Raw genomic sequence first — 16,933 nt, 5'->3', positions numbered from 1 at the left:
ATATATGTATGACCCGTTCGTCTTCAGTAGGAACCAATGGGTCTGAGTGCTATAGACAGGGTAAGGAAGTCGGAAAGTATTGAGTGACGGACTAAAACATCGTTGGTTTTAGTATCTTTATGGGATTTAATGACAATAGGAAAAATATAGATTAATGCTAGCTTTATCCTTTAAGGGTAACTGACAAGAAAAGAGTCAAGACAAGTGAAGGCTACCTTTATCTAGGAGGGAATGTCATATCAATTGGTAGGTAGAAACGGCACCCATCCACCTGCATACACATTTAATATCTGGTGGAACTGTAACTAGCCTTCCCTAAGTCCTCACACTAACAAATGCTGATTGTATTTCTCTTCTGAAGGCTTCTTAACGAGCCTCCTGTTATCCAGTCCTTCAAGGGAGAAGGCTGACATCAGCACCTGTACTTTTCCTCGGTTTGACAATGCAAAGCTCCCTACTGTGACTCAGCTGTGTGACAAACATCTGACTCAGATCTTGTGACAGTTTATTCGAGCTGAATCCCCACTGATGCTATGACTCAGGACTCTCTGGTGAACGTGTGATCTGATGTGTGGTGCTGACCTTAAAATGGTGCAGTAAGCGATGCTACGTAAAGACTGTTGATTGTAGATTAGTGGCCGCGCATTGCCATGGCAACCAGCGAAACACTTCTGCTAGTGTCTCTGCTGACTAAACTAAATTTGGCAGAGTCGATGTTAGCTCACGTTAGGTTGTGGATTAGCAAACTGTCGCTACTGCTGTAAAGCCAACCAGTTGGGTGCAGCCAACACAAACAATGGCCAACGAACGAGATTAAACTGACCTATTGAAAAAGGTTATTACTCACTAGTCCATTGGGACGATAGCCATCATCAGTTTTCATTCCTTTGAAATCACGGCGATTTCTGCAGCGTTGGAAAGCCTCAATGATGTTACCAAGGCTCTTCCTCCTTTCCCCGGTTATTCAACTTCTTTTTTATTTCTATTCTTAAAAGACCTTTTCCTCTTTTGTTGTTTCTCAGTGATCTCTTGATAACTCCTGCCAAGCCCCGGCACATTCACATGCTGCCTCCCCCTCCCCCCAACCCTGTCACTCGCTTACACGAGCAACTGGCGCCGCCTGTTGCTGATTGGCTGGAATAGTGTTTTGGTGCTGTTGCGCACCTTTATGTTTGTTTTGCATTTACACAGCCAGGGCTGTGTAGGAACACCGGATTTTTTTTTTTTGAGCGCACACAGACGAAAGAGAGCTAGGTGAGTGTGAGGAGATATTTGCTGAATTTGACAAAAAGTGTATTGGATTAAAATCGCTTACTATACCTTTAATCTTATTTGCCAATGGTTTCTACTGGAATGGTCATTCTGCTGGCGCACAGCTATAACGCCAACATTTCTACAATACATCAAACATAGCTGCTGCGAGTGAATCACAAAGAGTAGTGGTGGGAGAGGAGGGGGAGGAAGAGGTGTGGTTATCCTACAGAGGCAAGAAGAAAGGAGGTACCAGGAAAATCGAAGAAGCACAGAGAGCAGGAAGGAAGGGTGAGGAGGAAGAACATATGAGCCTAGCGTGAACAAGACATTTTAAATGCAAGCAGGAGCAAAGAAGGTGACTTGATGTGTGGTACACCCACAGCACTGAGACATGCAAAGGAAAGGGAGAAAGAGATAAAGATGGAGAAAAATGCGGAGGTTGAGAAATATGTACCATAAGAGGAGGAGCCTGGGCTTGATCACTGACACCATCCGTCATACTTGAGGATCGGAGTCGGTTTGACAGCTGGCTCTGTTAAACAAAAGTAAGCGTGGGAAATAAGAAAGAAAGACTTTATTGCTAGCACTGCCTGCCACTTTAATGTCGGACAGAAAAAGACCTGCCTACATTTACACCATTAAGTCATTCAAACGTGGAGAAAACTGCAGTCTCACCAGAGCAGAGCTGGGCCCTGGCACTTCGCCGTTCGTATCCGGAGTAAGTGACAGCCTCAGATTTAAATCTTCAGAGAAATCCTGGGTGACGGGTGTCTGCGCTAGTTGCGGTGTCAAGACTGAAGAGGGGCCAGGCAGAGACTGGGCCAGGCTTTCGCTAGGATCCTCTTCTGTGATGAGATCCCACGACTAAGGGTTACAATGAGACACAGCCATGAAACAATAATATCATTTTAGTGACCTTATCACTTGAGGTAGCTGTGGCTTAGTATGCATATGCTGTATGCATGCGTTTGCTCTTCTCTCTCACATTGTCCATGTCCCTGGGCTCCTGTTGCTCGTTCTCTAGGTCTTCACTGATGTGGCGTCTCGAACGGAAAACACGGTGTGCTTCCTGATTGATCTGGCGCTGTTGATTGTCACTCTCAGTCTCTGAAATCACATCCCTGAAGGAGAAGAAGTTATTTCATACAAAAGTTAGTAAGTCACAAAATGACTGCTTAGAAATATGCCCTTAACATTAGATTAAGCCAGGATTGCAGCTAGGTAAATGAAAACTAAATTACTATACATAGATAAGGTAGTAGTACAGTAAAGTTCTTGAGTAGGATTGGACACACTGACCCAGTGATTCATTCATACAGAAAATAACCCCTCACATACACGTACATGGATTTATATACCCATGTAATAAAGTGTATACTTTTAAAAAGGTACTCTTCATGTCTGTGGTACCGCCGTTGTGCTGAACTAAGATTTTCTCATTTAACCAATTTGAAAAATAGATTTTAAATAGAAGAACTTAAGGAGAGAGATCAGGCGTACATGTTGGAGGGCCGCTTCCACTGTGTGTTGCGTTTGTTGTGGTTGACATAGTAGGTGCGTCCCAGGTTGTCCACCTTCTCTTCCCAGCCTGGAGGCAACGGAGGAAGCAACTGCTGGGGTCGCTGGGAGCCCGAGTCTGCAGACTCATCCCATCCCTGAAAGAGAAAGTTCAGATTTTCTGACATGAGGCAGCATTAGTAAATCACTATTCACAGCTAACCCAGTGAGCTGACAGCTTGTCAGACACACATGGACATCCAATTTAAGAGGGGATTCAAGCATGGAAATACATTAAAGATGTTGGATTCACTTGTGGCTGGTTAAAACGTGTTGCTGTGTTGTGGTTTTAAAATGTTTATGTTAGCATTTACTGGGGTTTCTTTTTGTTTGACAAGCTGCCGCCTGGGTAGGATATCTCGGACCACAGGATCTGAGCTAATGTTTATGTATATCACTACCAGAGATGACAAATGTGAACTCTCTTTTTGAGGATACATTGGCAGAGAAGTAGTCTGGCTCAATGGATGTACTTTGCTGGGATAAAGCCTGACATACACGTCCAGGACGGCTGTGATTGGTTTAAAGGAACACAAAACAAGACAGACATTTAATTTAAGAGGTCAGTGTACAGAAGTAAAAAAAATAATAATCTAGAGTGAAAATTTGAGATTTTTCACAGAGAGAGCATGAAGTAAAGGGTGGTTAGCGAATTGGCAATACAGTTTTCATACTTTGCCTGCTAAAACTCACATTTGTGTAATCTGTGAAGCCATTCACAAAATGTATAGTGCCTCTCTAGCACTCTTCCACAACCACAAGAAATCTACACTTGAGCACACATACAAGAACTCACATAAAGTAAAAGAGAAGAGGCTCCTATTTCTCCAAATAATTGGCAGAATTGTAAATGGTTTTTCCATACCCTGACCTGGAAAAGACTTTCACCAGATATTGGCAGCAAGATGCTGCCCAAATTCTTAGAGAAAATAATAAAAAGAAGAGCCAACCTTTCTTCTCTCATTCTAAGCAAAATATAAGCTCACATTTTTATTGGTCCAAATTGGGACTCTCACATTCATCTTTAAGCTTAGATGTGTTTTTTCTTTGTGTGGGAGGAATAAATAAAAATAGATTCTGGTTTGGCTTACTATTAAAACAACATCAACAGCCATGACCTTACCTCAGCCTCTTCCCTCATCTCTCCAGCCTCCTCTTCGGGTCCTCCTTGTTTGGGCAGATAGGCCATCTTCAGACGCAGGTAACCCTTCACCCTGGACTTGTGACTAGAAGGATAACATCAGCAAAAACGGACCCACTTGAAACCAGCACATTAAAACCAGGTCTGCACCCTTTAGAAGCCCTTGCAGGCTAATTGCTTAGAAATACAGGGGAGTTACCAAACTGCCTATAAACACCAGATGGTCTTTCACCTTCAGTGTTCAACTGACCGTTACATGAACTTGATAGTCTCTGGAGACATGACACCAGTCTACATGGCGTTGCAAAGCATGATTACCGTCACAGTGAGTTTCATAATCTGTCAATGTCTATTCCAATTGCTAATGGGGGAAAAATCAGACACAATTTAACCTAAGAAGTTACATTACTGGGTCCTCACTGTTTACTTGTCACATCCTGTTTGTCACGTCCTGCAGAAACTGACCTTCTGGGCCGCAACAAGAAGTCTTTAAATGTGTACGGCCGCTCCATAGCAGGGTCCTCTGTCTGCAAATCAAGAGGAGGCATTTATTGGCAGTAATCAATTGAACACACAAATACACGTTAGACGGTGTCAGAATATCAGAGTCACGAGTTTACAGAACGGCTGCCACCCTCTGCGCAGCCATCCCAGGATCATTATGCAATGGTGAGCTTCTCCCGTTACATAGAAAGGTCTTTTGTAATACACAGCAATCTCCCACTACTCTCTGACTGGGAAAAACCAGTCCACACAGGCTGCTCACCATATACTGCTCTGTAACCTACCACTAAATCAATCAGTTTCCAAATCAAAAGTACAATATTGAAAGCAACAAAAAGTAATAATTTGAGATGTGGTGAAGCTGTTGGGACCAAACATATTAGGCTTTAGGAAGTGATATCACGTTTTGTAAATATTTCATCAAAATGATTGTTTAAAAACATTGCTGTTCAAAGCCTGAACCCAACATGTACAGTACTCTATCTTGTGTATGACTCATACAAAACAGGGGTAGGTTCATGAGCTGGCTTAAGGTTTCATGCTGTATAGTGCATAAAAAGGGTTTAAGTAAGCCTTAAGCTTCCTCAAAGCAAATGTAGCTACCAGATTGCTTCCGATGAGTCAACATGGCTGACTAAAGTAATGTCCAGTAACTGAATAAGACTTCCTACAACATCAAAAACACACTGATCACACCATCTATACATGCAATGCAGCAGCTTATTCATGCTCAGTTTATTCGTTTAATTGCTAAAATAAGATTAGGACCAAATATTCTCACGTCGACTGACTCCATCTCTCAACATAACTCAGCTGAGGCTGCTAATTTTCCTGAACCTATGGGAGTCAATCAGGACATTAATTAACCCAAACACCTTTTACTGATAAACTTTTACAGAACTTCAGAGAGCCCCAATCAGTCTGACAACACAGCTGAGAAGAGGAGGGGAGAATGACTTGCAGGTCTATTTTCTGGTTTCAGGTCCTGTTCACTTACATCAAACCTAAACTGTAAAAACTCTAATGTTACTGATTTTAAAAGTGTTTACCTCTCAGCAGTCCACAGTATCCAATCAAGTACATGCAAGTGTGTCTTTTTCTATTGGCCCTGAGGTTAGCCCGCCCTCAGGATAGCTACCTCCGTTTATATTCTAAACCGCCCGATTTCCATTTCTAACACAGTGTGTGCTGTTTAACCACAACATGCTACTTGTGAGGCTAGCACTTTCTCACACAAACACTTTCTGTCTAACCTTCACAGAGGTTAATCAGACAGAGCAAAATTGAAGATAAGAAAAAGCTGAGTATTCAAAACACAGTTAGTCACACACACACAGTCTCACACACACACACACACACACACACAAATAACTCACCGGCAAATGACTAAGAGGAACATCAACCTGTCCCAGGAAATCATCTCTGGTCTGGGAAAGAAAATGAGAGGGTCACCTTCAGCAGCTTCATTTTAAAAAGTAACAGCTTTTTCAGTGTGTCTGGGGAATACCAACATTTCCAGGAGGGGAAAGAGAGAGGGAAAAAACCACAATGTTGAGGTGAATTACGTAATGCACCAGAATGTCCAGCACCACTTTGTTTTTATTCATCACAGACAGAAAAGAGACAAAGATTTTTATTTCATGGACAGCCCTGTCCATAAATTACCTCTAGCCTTTTTTTTTTTTTTTTTTTTTTTTTATGAACACCTGTATTGACCTGAAAATCTCAGATGGAAGGGCAATGTTATTTTTGAGCAATTTTTACCTGTAACTTAAATTATCATATAATATTTGGGCTAGTTTGTTGTGGCTTATTAGGCAACTTTTTTTTAATCTTCTCTACTGATTAGATTTCCACAAGTGTCCATCGCAGAAGGCTCGGACTAAGGTTTTATTTATGGACAGGCCTTCAGTATCATTTCATAGGAGAAGAACCCCTGAACCCAGCAAGGAAAAACAACACCCACTGCCACCAGATTGAAGCCAAGTCAGCCAGACAGAGGGATAGAAGGATAGATGTGACAACAGGGGAGAACCAGGGAGGAATTTCTGTTTCAGATTTAAGAAGCCTGTAGATTTGTCCATCCTTTTGTTGTAATGAATGCAGACTGAGAGGAAAAGGGGGGACTGATGATGATTGAGCTGCACAGCAGCAGCCCCCAGTAGGAGCAATGATTACCTGTGTGAGATGGAAAATGCCATTCTTGGAAGTAGCCTGTGTGTGGGACACAACTGATTTAGACAACAGGCATTAACTAACAATTATTTGTTTGTTGACACTGGTTTGACAGGAAAGGCTGAGTTGAAACAATGCGTGACACTTTTAGGCCAGTGTTTTTCAGTTTGAGTTATGGTCCACCTGTGGGTTGTCGGAGACTTAGGAGCAACCTGGGAGTCTTCTGTGCTGCACAAGCTTTAATACAACTGAAGACTTTTTCAATCGTCTGGCATCTGTAAAAGTTGCTTCACTGCCGCACAAAGGTAGCACAGTCATAAAAGTTCAGTATGGAGTTATGGAAACAATTTCCAATTGAATTCTTAAGTGTGGGGAACGCTGTATATCAACTTAATTTGACAATGGCATTTCATATTTGGGGTCCCTTTTTAACTTTAAGTCAGCAAAAAAAAAAAAAAAAAAAAAAAAAAAAAAAAAAGAGCTTGAAACAAAACTGTAATCTAGGGGTGTCACGATTTTATATTTTTAATTGATCGAAATGAGTTTATGATTTTGATTACTAAATCAAAAGCAGGATCAGCAATTCCCCCAGTATTTTTTTCCTCTCTCCACTCCGCCTACTTTTGCCATCCGAAGAAAAAGAAAAACGCATCAACAAACACAGCGTAGCTTACCAGCGGGTAGCATGCAGGTAAAGACACAGCATAACGTTGTTTACCGGTAGCCTGCAGCTGCACTTTTCCAGACACCGTGGCCACTGCCCGAGCCGGAGATGATGGAGAAACAACAGAACACTTCCTTGAAGTCACTGGTGTGACAAGACTTTGCATTCCAGCGAGTTAAATAAACCAAGGGTAAGTGTGGGTTCTGACAGGACTTCTACGTGCATTCATTTGTTAAACTCATGGGGCATTCAATTGCACCTTGTAAACTCCGTAAAACTCAAACTGTTGTTGTAAAATACCCTCTGCCATCTAGTGGCTCTTATTGTGGCATGCAATCACTGTTTAAGTTTAAATCAATCACTAAAATCGAAAGTCAAATGGAATCGTGGATTTTGGAGAATCGTGACACCCCTAATTAAAAGTCATCACATGTAGTTTTTCCATGTCAAAAATTAGGTAATGTAGTAAAAACAATAAAGACTGAAGCTAGTATGATGTTAATGTATACAGCAATCACACTGGTTTATTCCGATCATCAGAAGAAAAAAGTTAATTCAATGATGAAACAAACACAGTTGCAAACTATTGCTTCTTGGAAAAGCACACCACACTACGTAAGTAACAGCCTTATCTTGAGTATCTGCTTTCATTTCCCAAACTACACAATTCATTTACTTCTTGCATAACAACCCCAAGTAATTCAAAACAGTCAATCATAAACTTAAGCCGAACTAGGAGAGCGCAACGAAAGCACAAGTCTTACAGTATCATATTACACTCTTTCACATGTGTTGACCTGATGTGAATTTGTAAATAAAAAACACTTTGCTTTGAAAAGTGCTTTATAAATACAGTTCTGAATTACAATTAATGCTGTGGGGATTTCTCTAACCAGCCAAGCACTGAGTTACTATGAGCATTTAATATTCACCTGGAAATCTCACTTGCAAACATGCTTGACCCTATCAAACATAGCCGCACTGTGGCTTGTAACCTATGAGATAGTCAGTAGCAATGGCAGTATCCCATGGGACACATGGTATTTTTTTTTCTGTCCTTAACCATTACAAGCATTTTAAGCTGTGGGTATGTGTACGCAGAGGGATCTAACTGCAGAGTCATCAAAGGGTCACAGTTGAGCCTGCAGCTGCCTGCCAGGGCCAGGTTACACTGGGAGAGGGAGGGTGCCACTAACGACCATCAGAAGGAGGAGGGATGAGGAGTGTAAGAGGCAAATGAAGGACTGTAAAACGAGCTCAAAAAAAGTTTGAGACTAAAACCCAAACAGGTCAGTTAACCCAAAACCGTTCTCAAACACTTCTAGTTGTATGCAGACAGGTTTGAGGTTTTATAAATCGGTCTCAAAATGTTCTTCCGCAAACCCAGTACAATAGAGGTGAATGCAATTTCATCAGTGGTGCTCACAGCATTGACAAATTTAAAACATTGACAAGCAGCATTCCTTGTCCCCGTTAACACTCCGATATTATCTACAGTTTTTATAGATATTGTTTATGTTGATGTTGCTGTTGAATCTTTTAAATATTATGTTTAATGCTTCACCTGTGTTGGACCCAAACAAATAAAAAACAAAACTATCAGCATGCCTGGATACCCCAAGAGGTGAGTGGGAGAATTTTTTTATTTTGTTTTATTTGGGTGAACCGATTCTTTAAGACAGTAAAGGAAAGGAAATCAAGTGATAAGAATTGGCAATGCTAACTTCAGCAGAACTGCCATGAAGATATTTATGAGGAGGTGGTAATAGACAGAGAGTTTATGTTATACAGAAACCTGGAAAGGGTCCAGGCTGGCACTGAAGTGTGAAAAGATCTCACCTACTCAACAGTCTCCGTGCTGACACAACTGAATTACAATGCCATGCATTGAATCAGAGCTGACAGAGAAAAGCCCTTCACAACAATAGCATTTGAACCTCTCTCATACTTGACGAAAATAAAAAAAAAAAAGAGTACCCCCCCCCCCTCAAATCCATCCACAATCCCCGTCTCAGGTAAATATAGCAAACCCAGTGGCCTGCAAGAGCTCTTTGTGAATGGAAACTGGCCACACACACACACACACACACACACACACACACACACACACACACACACACACACACACACACACACACACACACACACACACACACACACACACACACACACACACACACACACACACACACACACACACACACACACACACACACACACACACACACACACACACACACACACACACACACACACTCCAGGCTACCAGTTGGGGAAGACCTGTCATTATGGTCTAAATGAGGATTTCCTTGCTGCATTAGATATGGGATGCCATGAGGTAATACAACACCACGTCTGTATAAAAACATATTAAGATTATATATGCATATAGAGAACAGCCAATTTTTGCAAGCCATCACATCATCATAGATCTAATTGTGCCACGGGTCTTCCAACTCTGTGACTCTGACAAAACCAGAAGTATTTTATTTAAATCCATAACACAAGAGTAACTGGTTTATCCAATACAATCCAGTTATTCTTGTGACATAAGCCTGGCATAGGCCCCAGGGCACACAGAAAGGAATATAATTATCTTATTGTGGAAGATAACTACATTAATATAACTGGAAGATAACTAATTACAGTACATAATTTTATGTTCACTATTAAAAAGGTGCCCTGTGGTGTTTTCTTGTAAATAAACTAAATTATTATTATAATTTCTAGATTAATTTTTAATCTCATTAAACATTTGCACAGCTGTTTAATATTTTAAAAACTCAATTGTAAACATATTTTTCGTTACTTCCTTTGCTGGCGCATTGGGTTTTAACTTTGCAACTTGCAACCACTTGTTGATCAGTGGAATAATGTCACACTTTTGGCAGGATGGTATATTTGTTACCAGCTAACACAATGAGTACCCAACACAAAAACATTTTTTTTCAAAAATCAATCTGAGAAGTAAAGATTACTCTTTGGCTAACTGGTCACGACTTGTATACATACAACCGGTGGCAAGAGGTGGTTAACATACATTGCTTAATTTTCTGAAGCCAAAAAGGTTGGGAACCACAAATGTCCAGGGTGTATACCGAACAAACTGCTGCTGAAAAGTGCTTCCAGAAGAAGCTTGTGAATGAAAAATTAGGTACAGGAATATGACACACGGATTATAAAAAGTGCAACCTTTAGATCTGTTTTGATTTCAAAGCTTGAGCTATACGTGGAAGGAGAACAGACAGCACCATCACAAGACTACAGGAAACATAGATACCCATAGCTTGTTAAACTTTTTGATCATTGTTTGGCCCGTAATGACATCTTAGTTCCTAATCACTCATGGAGCAGCTGCGATAAAGATCCATACCAGCCGAGAGCCAAAGAAGACATGCCGTCTGCCCACTCTCAAAATCAACAACCACACTAGAAACAGACTAAAGATAGAAACCGCCAACTCTCACCAGCACTGGCTGCAGTTAAGGCTATTACCAAACTTAAGAGTTACATTTCTATGAAACAGAAGGCAACAAATGTATTGGGAGAAATTATCCATTCATCCATAAGCCCGTTCCTGGTTTCCTTTCATGACTGAATTGGCCGATATGTGTAAAACTTGAAATGCCTGTGGTTGTGAAGTGAAAGAAAGGCAATGTGTGTGATTAAGCTCAGCAACCATGTCTGTGCTTTTCACTTCCCAGAATGTCACCACCCTATTCCTGCACCATACGGATCTCTCCTCAACTGGGCTGGATTCAGTGAGAAAACAAATTGCATGTGAAATACTTAAGACATACCACAATATACCCATATCCTTACTAAACACACCCTTCTTCTGGCTACACGAAATACAAGATATCATGTGTTCACAACGTCATATGAGCGAAATGACTCATCCACTATTTGTTGTGACCGTTTACGATTCATTCTCAAATTAATTTCTTCATTAAAAACTAATAAGCCTGCAAATCTCATTGGCAAATGTCATTGCAATATTAACAAAATCATTTTCCATTTTAAAAACTTTTTCAGTTCGACTTCAGTTATCTGAAAATCTTTACCTTGGGATTAGTCCTTGTTGAATCATTGCCAAGGCACACATCCTGATCTCCACCTCCGCCTGGAGTAAAATATATCTTGAAATGAGGCTGCCTCCTGGAAGAATCCCTACTGATTTTGAAAGTGCAGCCATTAGATCGGTTTCTTGCTTCTGTTTGGTTCACCTCTACAGCTTGGCTATCTGCCCCAGTTTCCTGGTGTTGATTTTCCAGCAACAGCCTTTGATGAGACGAGCTTCTCTCCAGTCGAATTTTGGGGTAACGCACTACATGGCTACCTCTTGAGTTGGCAAAGGCAACATCTGTGCATTCTTCCTGGGATGCGGCAGCCTGTTGCCTGCCCTGGCTCTGATCCTGGTTCTGGTTTTGCTGGAGCTGAAACACTAGTCTCTGTGTTCCACCATTAACAACAGAGCACTGGTCCAAGCTCTGCTGCTGGACAGACCAGCCAGTACCACTATAAGGGTGGATTCTGAAATGCTGAATATCAGAACAGTCAGGAGAGTTCCTTTGGATACTAATACCACCAACACTGATACCAGGTTGACCTCTGCTATACAAGGTATGGCCATTGGAGCCAATACTAAAGACCCTCCGTTTGGTCAGGTTCGGCTCAGTCAGAAAAGTTTGTGAGTTTAAAGTATCTAGGCTGTACGGAGGAGGCGGGTGTCGTGGAACATCTGCTTGGACATGTGGTTCGGTATAGGCAGGAGCGGGTCCTGGAGGAGTATAACAGGGTGGCGGGACATCATCAGCATAACCACGGGAATCTCCATTACTTGATCCATTGGAACGCTGCAGGGAGATGTGCATGGAGGAGCTCTTGGTGGGCCGAGACTCAGCGTAGGCGGCAAGCTGGGGTATGAACATGGAGGAGCTGCGTTTAAGTGAAGGCTCCGGCCGCAAAGCTCTTGGTGGGGCATGCTGCGCAGCTAGCTCCTGAGAAGGCATCGACACCGGAGGCGGCTGCATGCAGAGCGCAGCAACCACATCATTGTCTCCCTGATGCTCCTCAGAGTCTCCTTCCAGTATCTCCGGGGCTGTGTTACTGCGGCCTGAGCCAAAGTACAAACGCAGACGTTGAGCCATTTTCACCTCCTGTCCCACAGCTCCCGTTCCCTCTCACTTTCTCTCTGACTGGCTGTTTGGTTCTCTCCTCTGGCTCCAGCCTCTGTCTCTCAGTGTCGCCCACTTCTCTCCTTTGGCTGGCTCGATGACTGATCCCCTTTTTTCTTTTTTTTTCTTCCACTCTCCCTCACCCCACCTACCCCCACCCCCCACTCCCACCCTCTCGGAGTGTCTTCCACAACTTTCCTTCCACAGTAAACTGTATGGAGGAAAGAAGTCACACCACAAAAACTGAACAGCCACTGCAAAAGAGCTGACAACTTCACACTGCGCACTTAAAGGAGTGGCAGAGTGGAGGCTAAAGAGAAGAAGGGTGACGGGGGGAGAAAGAAGAAGAATCACTGTATGCCATACTCTTAGCACAACCAAGCACTAGCGACAGACAGCAGAAATAGCCTGAGCAGAGTGACAGCCAGCATTCCTGACATGATTGGATAAGAGTGGCCGGCGCTCCTGGTTTCCGAGGTGACAGTGAGTTGCTTGTAAGTCATGTGACCACAAATGGCCCCAGCACCTCCTGTTACAACCCCATGCTGCCCTCATGTGCCGACTGGCCCCCACAAACACACCCCACGTACCACTGTCCATCCCTTCCTCCATTCACATGATCTCTTTTTAACCTCAGCCCATTTCCCTCCACACATCTCAATAATGCGCTCACTCCTTGGTCCACGCAGTTTGGTAGTTTTTAACCCAAATAAGTTACCTCTTAATTCTGACATTACCTCCCACTTCATTCCTCTACCTAAAACTGCCATTGTGAGTATCAGAGTGTAGTATAGTTCCTTGTAGTAGCACTAAATATCTTCCTCACAACACCACTGTCTTTATCAATAAAAGATAACTAAAGTAACTTATCTTAAAACATAACAGGTAAATATGACCGCTACGCTATCTCTTCATTCATGTAATGACTTAACATCAGCCTTTCTACGGTTACTGATATGCCTGAGCTCAGCTTTTAGTTTCTTTGCTCCCCACCTGTGGAACAAGCTTCCTGAATACCGGAGGTCTGCTAAAACGGTCAGATCATTTAAATGAGGGCTTTAACATTATTGTTTACTGCAGGTTTCCAATAAATTAGATACATAACTTCTTTTAACTATTTATTTGCTTGTTCTTTTTGTTTAATGTATTTCTATGCCCCTGTAAAGCACTTTTAATGGCCTTGTGTCTGAATGGTGCTGTATAAATAAACTTGCCAGAGCATCCCGCCATAACCCCCTGGAAAGGGAGGGCAGAAAGAAAGTGGAACAGACCCATAAATCTGTTACAAACACACAATATAACATCCATATCCAACATCAACATGTACACCGGTGAAGATTTCCTTAGAAAATGGTCTCAATACATTGCTAAATTCACCAACATATTTGAAGGACAAATTAAGCCCTGTTACTTCTTGTAGCTTGGAAACAGAAAAAAAAAGAAGCATGAGGAAGTTGTTGCTAAAAATGGACCAGAAAAAAATATATCTGACAGATTGCAGCTTTGATAAGGCAAACAGCATAGTCCTCTCTGGAGAAAGATATCCAAATCTTCTTCAAACAGAATAGACTAGGCTGTCTCCCATACACAGCCAAACACTTAACTGTCTGGTGGTTTTATAGGCCACTCTGTTTGCCTACAAAAATCGCCGCCCAAGATACGACTCAGCTGTGATCCTAGTCTGCAATGCTTAAATCAGGCACACCAATTACGATGCTTAAGCACTTGCAATGTATTTTGCTACAGTACATGATAAAACAGAGAGAGAGAGATATTCACAACACACTGTGCAACAATGAGAGCATTCTTAATTCTGCGGTGATTCACCGGTGGATCTGCATGTGAAAATAGAGGTTTGAGGCTACTTTGCCCTGAGACCAGAATTAGTGGCCAAGCCATCTGCCTCCACTAACAGAACTGATAAAGCCCCTATGATAATTTGGCCTTTCAGAACTGTATCGTCCAAATAGCTGTTCCCGCTTCTATGACTGGTTTGACCTATGGTTTAGCCCTTAGTGCGTCACCCTATTGGTTTAAAAAAAATCTAGCTGCAACAAGCTGGCAGCCAAACGCCTGGAAAAAAAGCAACAAACAAAATAATGAAAGTTCTCCATTGTGGACAGGAGGGCATCAACGAGACAAGCTTTATTGACTTGAGGCAGAGAAACAGCCAAACAAAAAGACTGTAGAGCGAGGAGAAAATCGTGGCTTGGCAGCCAGTTACACTTCGCGATGACACACTGCCTACAGTGTTAGGCACAGTCAATAAATGTGTGTGTGAAATGTTATGGAGAATGTTCTGTATACAAGAAACAAAATGCCAATGTGTGGTCCAATTGCAGCAAGCCCAGCTTGCCAAATGACATAACATGCCTGCTTTAAACAAAGCACTACACTCTATTGTAGGCCTATTCAGCCTATCTTTACATTTACACGTTAGCTGTCAGTCTCATATGTATCACTCTCCTATATTTTGTAGGCACTTACATTAGTTGACATTTAGTGTACCTAGAGCATTTCTCCATGTACATAAGTGAACCACAATCTATCATACATGCTATAGCACAAGTTTAGTCAAACATTTCATCTCTTCAGACAAATAAACCATTAATTAATGGATGTAAGAGAACAAGCAGCCCCTTGAAAGAAATACTGGCCAGTGGTGGAGGAGCTGCCTTGGCATGCACCTAGAGATAGACATAAAAGCGCCTCCTCAGACATATAAGGAGAGGATCGGGCTTGAGGCTGTCGGTGCTGTGCTGTTCTTGTGTCATCCTCTTCTATATGGCAGCAGAGAGCTCCCACTGTACCGAGGGAAAAATTGGAGCGGCCCTTTTCTTAGCAGGCTGAGCGACAGCAATTCCCCTATGTCAAACATGCACACAACACACTCTAATGTGCTGATTTTATCAGTAACATGCGCATTAAAGTGACTGAAGAGAATTAATCATAAAATGCACCTTACCTACACAAAGTTATCAGGAAAGCTGCAGAATGTGGTGTGACAACAAGCTCAAATCACAAGCTCAAATCTGTCGACCTCCCACGTCAGTGCTCGATGCACAAAAGCAGCAGTCCTCTTGAACATGCGAGGCCCAGACAGAATGTGCCTTATCCAGCCAAGAACATCAGCACTATGTTGGGCTGCATCCGCTGTTTGTTTTATCAAACATCAAACTCAAGACACAGACCCCAGAGTTAATGAGAATTCATACGAAGCAAATATTACTGCAGTCCTAATCTCCTTTGGAGGGAAGCCTTTTCACTTCTTCCACAGAACAATGTCTTCATTATGTGAACAACCAATCCACTCACCCCTGTCTCCTCTGAAGACGGTTCGCCAAGGTGAAGGTTGTGCAAAAGCGTGAATTAGTGAAACGATTATCAAGACCTACTTGTGCGGTTTTTAATTGCTGAAACTCTTGAGATTCTGCAGACATTCAATATAGTTGTCATGGCAACTGAGCACCTACAACAGGCTTAATTTCAAAAGTCAATGAAACTAGTGTCCTCGTCTTTGGTAGAAATCTGAGACATTTTACATAAGAGGAATGTAGGAGTTGTTAGTGGACTACAGCCTTAAAGTAGAAAGATGAAACTAGCAGATAAACAGGCCGTACACTTCCTCTGTCCACATTTCGTCCACGTGTACTGCAATGTATTTGATTTGCTTGAGTTCTATTGACTGAGAGCCTACAGCTGAAATCCTGTGACATCAAATCTGGCAATGTGTCAGAGAGCTCACACGAAGAAAACTGTGAAAACACTGGGGTGAAGATAAAGTCAATACAATTTAGAATTGTTAATCATCCCTGTGGTGAAATGAAAGCCGATTCTGGAAGAAGAAAAAAATGGCATAGATAACAATACAAGTGTGCACCAATTTTATTTTATATTTGGTGGCACATGGATGTTTTTTTGGCATAAATGAGACCGACCCATAAAAGTAAAGTACTACTGGAAAGCCCATTATCACCAAGGAAATAGATAAGATAGACTTTAGACTTTATTAATCCCTCACTGGGGAAATTCCTGATTCCTAGATGAGATGTTATTTAAACGGTACAATGTCTACTTAGCTTGAAGTGGAAACAAACTGCATGAAGCTAATGAAAAAAGAGACATGAGGTTTGCAGTGGGTGGAACTAAATAAATCAACTGCTCTTGAAAGCAGAATAAAAAGAAATTTAAATGCGTAATATATGCTGAGGGAGTAAAAGGTAAGGAGGTTATGAAGTGTGAATCTTACCAATCTGTTTTCATCAAACACCTCAAAGAGTAGCCTGTGATTCTGCGGACACACCTGTGTTGGCAAAAAAATGACAGCGGAGATTACACAGCAGTCATCCAGTGGTTATGTGGCATACAAAGCCAATGTAGATGTACATGCATACAAACACTTTGTAGGCAATTGCCGGCTTGTTTTTGTGCAACAATAATTCACGACTACTGTGGCTAGAA

General features: G+C 41.9%; 1 protein-coding gene across 8 annotated transcripts in view; it reads right to left on the bottom strand.

The window, feature by feature from the left end:
- nedd4l (NEDD4 like E3 ubiquitin protein ligase) overlaps window positions 1-16,933 on the bottom strand; it is a 48,849-nt gene that overhangs the window by 19,064 nt on the left and 12,852 nt on the right. For 4 of the 8 annotated variants that reach the window (XM_028600849.1, XM_028600850.1, XM_028600852.1 and 1 more), the window contains exons 1-8: window positions 11,360-12,597; window positions 5,833-5,883; window positions 4,373-4,479; window positions 3,935-4,037; window positions 2,755-2,909; window positions 2,240-2,375; window positions 1,930-2,118; window positions 1,709-1,786 (exon numbers count right to left, since the gene is read on the bottom strand). In XM_028600849.1, coding sequence (XP_028456650.1) covers window positions 1,709-1,786; window positions 1,930-2,118; window positions 2,240-2,375; window positions 2,755-2,909; window positions 3,935-4,037; window positions 4,373-4,479; window positions 5,833-5,883; window positions 11,360-12,445 — 1,905 coding nt within the window. In that variant the 5' untranslated portion in view covers window positions 12,446-12,597. Of the gene's footprint in view, window positions 1-1,708; window positions 1,787-1,929; window positions 2,119-2,239; window positions 2,376-2,754; window positions 2,910-3,934; window positions 4,038-4,372; window positions 4,480-5,832; window positions 5,884-6,634; window positions 6,671-11,359; window positions 12,598-16,721; window positions 16,776-16,933 lie in introns of those variants that run through there. The other 4 variants (XM_028600854.1, XM_028600855.1, XM_028600856.1 and 1 more) reach the window with 4 other exon arrangements.

This window comes from Perca flavescens, chromosome 16, assembly GCF_004354835.1.
Source record: "Perca flavescens isolate YP-PL-M2 chromosome 16, PFLA_1.0, whole genome shotgun sequence".
NCBI classification, from domain to species: Eukaryota; Metazoa; Chordata; class Actinopteri; order Perciformes; family Percidae; genus Perca; species Perca flavescens.
Note: the sequence above shows the minus strand (reverse complement) of the source record. Positions and strands in the feature narration are given on the sequence as shown.